At 27.3% G+C, this 7,991-nt stretch overlaps 1 protein-coding gene across 1 annotated transcript; it reads right to left on the bottom strand.

The window, feature by feature from the left end:
• LOC109332398 (aldehyde dehydrogenase family 2 member C4-like) lies at positions 380–7,268 on the bottom strand. The gene is made up of 9 exons (XM_019567369.1): positions 7,035–7,268; positions 5,907–6,049; positions 2,773–3,156; positions 2,422–2,511; positions 2,060–2,233; positions 1,834–1,971; positions 1,365–1,502; positions 978–1,039; positions 380–709 (listed from the first exon to the last, which is right to left on the bottom strand). The coding sequence occupies exons 1-9, from the start codon at positions 7,141–7,143 to the stop codon at positions 436–438; spliced, it is 1,512 nt and encodes a 503-aa protein (XP_019422914.1). The 5' UTR covers positions 7,144–7,268; the 3' UTR covers positions 380–435.

The raw sequence follows: 7,991 nt of genomic DNA on the forward strand, positions 1-7,991 counted from the left end.
TATTTTATTTTTAAAAAAATCGAAACAACATCGTTTTGCAAAGTTGAAATTTTTTTATAGAGTGAAAATATCACTTATGCAGTTAATATGTATGTCAGTGATTCTGTTAATATTGACATACATGTGATAACAGAAAGACTAAAGTGTATCCACATTTTAAAATTGGAACCAAAATGATAATTTAAATTTATTAGAAAGATACATATGAAAAAAACATAATGGAACCAAATATATAAGTAGTCTTGATTAATTAATTAAAAGTTCAAAACCAACCATCCACATGGAGAATATATCAAGATAATGTTTGAACATTCAACATTGGGCTTTAATGTATGAAGAAGGAAGACATATACATAACATGCAAAATAAGATCCTCTAGTCTTAGTTTTATTAATTTGATAATGTATTATTTAAGACAAGGTACCCATGAGACATTCAAAGCCATGGAGAATTATAAATGGGAGTTACAACAGATTTAACATGTAAGAATTTATAAAGTGCATCCAATCCATAATCTTTTCCAAAACCACTCATCTTATACCCTCCAAAAGGAATATCATTCCCTAGGGCATAGTAGCAATTGATCCAAATAATGCCTGCACGAATAGACCTTGACACAGTGTTTGCAGTATCCAAATTTTTTGTAATAATACCAGCTGCTAGGCCATATTTGGTGTTGTTGGCCATCTTAATTGCTTCCTCTACGGTTCTGTTGAACAGGAACAAAAAATATGAAAGGTACTAAAATGAACCAAACAAAATGTATATAAGATTAAGGATTTAATATATATACACTGTCAGTGTAAGTATTTTTTACACTTTTACACTGTCAGCAAATAATAAATCATGACCCTTAATTTATTAACTACCATTGACTCTAAAAAAAGTAAGACAAATCAATGGTGGATGATATGTCGATAGTGTAAAAAATTTTACATTGCACAAATTTTAAACTCTAAGATTAAACCATGACTTACTTGAACTTCAACACCGACAACAATGGGCCAAATATTTCTTCTTGTGCTATACGCATGTCCTCCTAAACAGGTTATTAGGATTTAGTTTATCCGAAACAAAAAAAAAAACTTAAAGAATGTGAGCGAAAGGGCATAAAGTTCTAATAATATGAAAAGGGTGACACAATACATGAGACTCTCACTTAGTAAGGTCTAAGGAGGATAGATATGCGTAACCTTATTTCCACAAGTGGAGAAACTATTTCCAGGATTTGAACCCATGATTATAAAGCAGGAATTTATCATATAAAGAAATGTCATATATGTAGGTGTTATATTCTAACTACTGAAATGACAAAAGTAATTAAAGGATACTCAGTTTGATAGTTACTTGAAGGTAGAGCTCACCTTTACATCAGAGAAAATTGTAGGTTCAATGTAATAACCTTTAGTGTCCACTGGTTTGCCTCCTAACAAAAGGGTAGCCCCTTCTCTCTTTCCAATCTCAATATAGGAAAGAATTTTTTCATACTGGTCCTTGCTAGTCTGCAATAAAAAATGTTAGCCATAGTTAACTGAAAAAGGATCCTAATAACTTTTCTCAAGTAACATGTGATTGATTTCTCAAACAACAAAGTAGTGTTTGAAATATAATTGGTGAGAGTGAAGGAATCAGAAACTTAAGATTTATTTGCATCAAAGACAATATACAAGTATACAAATGCAAATGTATAGACTTTAGATAGTGAGGCAAATGCTCGAGTCTCATCCATAACAAATATTAATATACTAACATTTGACAAAAAAAGAACGTACTTAGCTTTTCTAGAAAACAAAAAGGGTATGCTACTATATATACTATATATATTGTCCTTACCTGAGGCCCATGTTGAGTTTTAGAATCAAAAGGGTCACCAATTGCCCAAGCTTTTGCCTTCTCCAGCAACTTCTTTTCAAATTCATCATAGATCCCTTCTTGAACTAACACACGTGAACTTGCACAACACACTTCTCCCTGAAATAACAAATGAATAAGTTAATATTTGGTTTGGTAATATACTAATTGGACACTCTTTTAAAGGATTTTCTCAAAGCAATGTAACCTTGTTAAAGAAGATGCCTAGAACTGCAAACTCAGCAGCTTTGTCTAAATCAGCATCATCAAAAACAATGAGAGGTGACTTTCCTCCTAATTCAAGTGAAACTTGTTTCAAATTGCTCCTAGCTGCAGCTTCCATTATTTTGCGTCCTACTTCTGTGGAACCAGTGAAGCTTACCTAAAGATATATAATCAAGGTATAAAGTATGATATTAATATAAAGTATTTAAGTTGAATACACCAATTTTAATCATTTCATTAATGGTAATAGTTAATTACATGCAGTCTATGCTATAATTTTCCCATAAAAATTATTAGTGTTCAAATAAGAACTTGTTACTTCTAAATGTTTGATATGTAAATTACCGCATCTATGTCCATGTGTGAGGCTATGGCTGCACCAGCTTTGTGTCCATATCCTTGTACTACATTAATCACTCCATCTGGGACTCCAGCCTTCACAAAAGGGGGAATGAGATGAAAATTAAGTTAGCTTAGCCTCAAGTAACTTGTAAAATTAGGGTATTATTCCCCATTTTGCGTGTTTCAATTTGGTCCATTAAAAATAAGTGAGAAAGAAATATCAATCTCTAAAGATTCATTTTATGAGACAACGTACTAAACAAATTGTTACATTTTTTAAGGGATCAAGTTGATACATACGAAAATAGATGTTGACTCTATTTGATAAGAAAATGAAATGTGTTTGATACTTACTTGGTTAGCCAGATGAGCATAAAACAATGCAGAAAGAGGTGTTTGTTCAGCAGGCTTGACAACCATGGTGCAGCCAGCAGCTATTGAAGGACTAACCTTGGTGAATAACAAAAAGGAGGGTCCATTCCATGGAATTATGTGACCAACAACACCAACTGGTTCCATTAGTGTATAAGCATGGAACTCCATTGATGCTTTTAATACTTGACCATGGATTTTATCAGCAGCACCAGCATAGTAACGTAGCATACTTGCAGCTAGAGGAATTTCATAATCCTTGGAATAATGATAAAGCTTCCCACCATCAATGGTGTCCAATGCTGCTAATTCTTCTACATGTTCTTCAATTAGGTCAGCCCATTTCAACATTATTTTTGACCTTTCCTGATACAACAATTATCATTGTTAAAATCAAATCAATAAATTTAATTCTACACTACTTCTTCTCATTTACTGTGTCAATATATTATTCATCTTTCATCATTTATATTCAATCATTATACTTTTAGAATGATAATGGATGTAAATGATATAGTAATTATGTATATATTTTTATATTGATAGTGCATTATGTAGAAAATAAATATTTAATGACAGAATTTTATAGTTAAATGAACCCATATTAAATTAGAGGAATTGTTCTTAAACGTTACTTGTTTTGCATAATTTTTGTTATTCTTTCATGTGTCATTATATTTTAAATGTTTCTAAAAGTGATTATTGTTATTATTATAATGACCAAATTTATTCATTATTTTTTCATTCAGGAAAAACATTTCTAATTATTGATACTAATCTCAACTTATTGCCTTATTATTATTTCTAATTATTAATACTAATTATTATTTATCTATTAATTATGATAAATAAAAAATGTAATAAATAATAAATGATAACTTTCAAAGCATAGATATTTATTTACTATATCAAATATCATGATAATCATATTACCAAAAAACATATTATTACCAAAACAAATATCATGATCATCATATTACCAAAAAAACATATTATTACCAAAACAAATATCATGATCATCATAATATAAAGAACTAAAAAATCAGTAGTTAGCCATAGGTGTATAAAAGTTTAACTCAATTTTTGGTGTAATTCCGTGATCGAACCGAACATAAAAATAAAGTTTGGTTTACCTTAATAATTATAAATTTTATTGTAGGAACCGAACCATTCATGAATAATTTACCTCGGTTCTATTCTTCTACGTTTTTCTTGTTTTTGTTAAAAATGTATTCCAAAAGATATTGTTTATTCATAAAACGAAAAAACTATTATTATTATTATCAAAAAATATAAACCATAAACAAACAAATAAACAAATTAAAACTCATAACTACTTCATAGTAACATATACACCAATAATGTAATTTAGGCAGTAAAAATAGAATGATCATAATTATAATATAATAATAGAATATATAATACTTAGTAATATATATAATAAAATTAATAATTAGTAAAATATATATATTAATTAGTTATACAATTTACAATCAATCACATATAGTAATTTATGTATGTATTAGTTTCAAACTTATAAGTAGCACAAAAGTTAGAAGACATGTTACATATATAACATTAACATATATTGATAATTTAAGCAAAAAAAATCATTGAACAATTCAAACAACAATATAACATTATTCTTTAATATTTGTTTTGGTTAGGTTCGAATAGTTCTTAGATTTACAAAATCATTAACGGGTTCCTAAATTTACAAAATCTAAACCAAACATAAACAGTTTTTTAAAGAAAAAACAAAATTGAACCATAAAACCAACCCATAATGTATTAATGTTATTTGGTTTTGTTCGATCTAGCCTATTTTAAAGTTTAAACCAGCACCATTTTCACCCCTAGTTACAATTCATAGAATAAAAAACTCACGCCTAACAAGCCATGTTCGAAAATCATACTTACAAAATTTCCAATTCAATTTAGCTTATTATCTAATGAGCCTAATTTATTAAATCATGAATTTAGCTTATTTGATCTTTAAAGGTAATTGGATGTTTCCTATGGTATTAAGCACTATTTTTTAGAATATAATATTTATGCAGTAATATTATAAAATTTTATACACAGTTGAGACGTTATTTATCATTTATTTGTATTACTTTTATTTAAGAGTCAATGATAATTGAAAATGAATAATAAATGATGTACAGATAATGTAAAAAAACTTTACATTATTGGTGCAAACATCTTTTTCTCATTTTTTTAACGATTTTATTTTCTGTACATATAATTTTTGCTTATTAAAAAGTTGGTTCCTACTTTTTATTAAGAATCAGTCCTTACAGTTTCAAATATTAAAATATCAGTCTAAAACAAATCTAAATTCAAATTAATAAAACTATAAAAGTTCAAATATAAACCAATTAAATTAAAAAGGTCACAATCCAAAAGATAAACTATTATTATTGAAATCTGAATTGAATAAAGTATAGAATCCAAAATTTATTTAAACCTTGTTAGTAATCTTAACCATAAGCATCATGCAATTGCTTCATTACTCCTATGGCGAAACTCTAATGGCAAGTAGGAGCAAGACTATATGATAGACCCATAAATTTTAGATAGTAGAAACATAATGAATATTATTTTTTGGTTGATTGAAACATAATAAATATAAAAACATAAATAAAGTAGTAAGAATTCTTTTTTTTTATCTTAGTATGTTAGTATTTGTTGTAAGCGAGACCCAAATTTTTAACCTCCTTCACTTCACCATTTCTTCCTAACCGTCAGACTACATTATAAATCCATATTTTTTTAGTTTGATATATGGATAAGACTAGAACTCACAACTTCCTTAACTTTATTCTTTCACTTTATTTCTTAAACCCTCCCTTCCGCCTTACGATTGGACCACCTTATGTCTCTCAATAACTTTTCATATTGATAGACATTGATCTAGCCATATATGGTCTAGTGGTTACCGAGATATCTTACAGAGTTAAAGGTCAAAGATTTAATGTGAGCAATATTTGTTAGAAAAGATAATTACAAATTCATCATGAATAATAATAAGAATACATAACTAATAAAAATTATGAAGAATGGATGTGAATAAGAAAAATAATATGATTAAGTAAAGGGAGAGGATAATATACCAAGCCAGACATGCGAGGCCATGGACCAAAATCAAATGCTTGACGAGCAGCTTTAACAGCAAGGTCAACGTCTTCTTTATCTGCTTCACTAATCCTAGCTGTTACTTCGCATGTTGTGGGATCTATTGTCTCAAATGTCTTGCCTATGATTTTTGATATTAAAAAAAGACAACATAGTAAGAAAAAATAAAAAAAGTTTAACAGATAATTATTTAGATCACATTTTGAAGTATCCTTCCTTATTTGTTGAAGTGTGAGGCATCCAAAAACTTTAGATGGTAGAAAAAGATTTTTAGGAAACTTGCATTGTGAATATTTTACTACACACGATATTATTTAAGTATTCATGAGTTATCTTTATCAATTTTGAACATACATGAGTTAAAATGACAAATAAATTTTTATTGATGATATATATACCATTTTTCTATAATTAAGAGGGTTTTGGGTTTATATTTTAGAAGATATTTTTTTTCTCTATTAAACAATATACCAAAGAACAAAAAATATCCCAAAAAAAGATAAGAAAATTTTCTTGTATCAAAACAAATATATTGAAAAAATTTGAGAATAATTTTACCTCATCATCGTGATAATTTACCTTAAAAATATTAATGATGCTGGTCATTGACATTTAAGTTGACAGTTATTACAATTTTCTTGCTAAAATTTTCTCTTTTTTTTTGGTAAAGTATAACTAATTACATTTAAGTTTAAGTAATATGTTAATTTTTTTTGGAAATTGTTTACTTTTTTTATTTTTTTCAAAATGACTACGAAAACTGTTTTGGGTGAATGGAACTGTTTGAAACTATTCATTAGTATTTGAATATCAACATTCGGCTTGTGTATATGAATTCCTTAGATCTATTTTGTTTAACATTGGATCAACCCAACATGCGTATCATATGTATATTCAATCAAAACATAATATTCAAGTGTTATAAGATATATAATAATACATATAAATTAAATAAAACCTATACAAATTTGTCATCTTTATCATTTATCTATAAAATGTAGGTAAAGTTAACATTTCATCTAAAAAATAAGAGATTTTTTGTGCAAACTAATTAAAGGAGGAATTAACATAGAGAGATAGAGAAGAGGTATTTATTATGAATAAACCTGAAATGGAATCAACAAATTCTCCATTGATGAAGAGTTTGGTAAACTTGATGGTTGGTCTTTGGATGGAGGACCCATCATGACCACTATAGTTAGAGATATCAGCCATCACAATGTGTGTGAATGATTAATGTAAAAGAAAAGAGGTAAATGTGACTATTAATTTGAGGGGCTATGTGAAAATGGTGTTGGAGTTAGGTCACATGATTATATATACATAAATGTGAATGGATAGGAATGGGGGTTGGTAGAATAGTGTGTTTTTTTCTTCCTCTTTCCAACAATTTTGTTAACATTATTTTTATTATATTATGTAGCGACATGTTCGGTATCCACTTACCCACATTTTTACTTTTTTGTATTAAATATTTAAATTTTATATATTTGTTTTAGTGAATTATAATATATTTTTTATATTGAGTGTATTTTATACTCTAATTTTTACTGGTGCACTTTATATTACATTGTTTTGTCTTTATTTTAATGGTCAAATTAATTAAGGTAAGAGGATGGTGATTATATATAATTATATGGTTGTTTTTTTAGAAATTAAAATGTGATAAGGATAAAATAGGAAAACAAAAATTATACAATAGTGGTAGTTATACTCAGATATAGTACAGAAGTATAGATATAAATATAAAAGTATAGATATAAATTATATTTCTTAATGTTTTTTTATTTATGGAAAAACTTTAGATGAATTGGTTATAAGATTATTAGAGAGATGTTGGGACTTACCATTTTGCATTTTAGGAATTAAGATTTTCTACTAATGAAATGTGAGGAAAATAATAATTTTATAATTTTTGAAATTATTTAATTTAAAATAATTTAAAATTTGAACTCTTAAAAATTTATTTGTGTTACATGTTAAGATATCTACTCAATACAAAACATCCGTTCATATTGAAGAGGGTATGAATTCCACTTATAAATTATCTACTAATAAGGTCG

This window comes from Lupinus angustifolius, chromosome LG18 (genome assembly GCF_001865875.1).
Source record: "Lupinus angustifolius cultivar Tanjil chromosome LG18, LupAngTanjil_v1.0, whole genome shotgun sequence".
Classification (NCBI taxonomy): Eukaryota; Viridiplantae; Streptophyta; class Magnoliopsida; order Fabales; family Fabaceae; genus Lupinus; species Lupinus angustifolius.

Bases quoted from the DNA above. Each gene is read 5' to 3' on its own strand.
- LOC109332398 (XM_019567369.1), bottom strand. From the start codon at position 7,143: ATGGCTGATATCTCTAACTATAGTGGTCATGATGGGTCCTCCATCCAA. The intron at 3,157-5,906 runs GTATATTATCCT...TTGTTGTATCAG, and splicing joins GGCCTCGCATGTCTGGCTTG to GAAAGGTCAAAAATAATGTT. The intron at 710-977 runs GTAAGTCATGGT...CCTGTTCAACAG, and splicing joins TTGTCGGTGTTGAAGTTCAA to AACCGTAGAGGAAGCAATTA.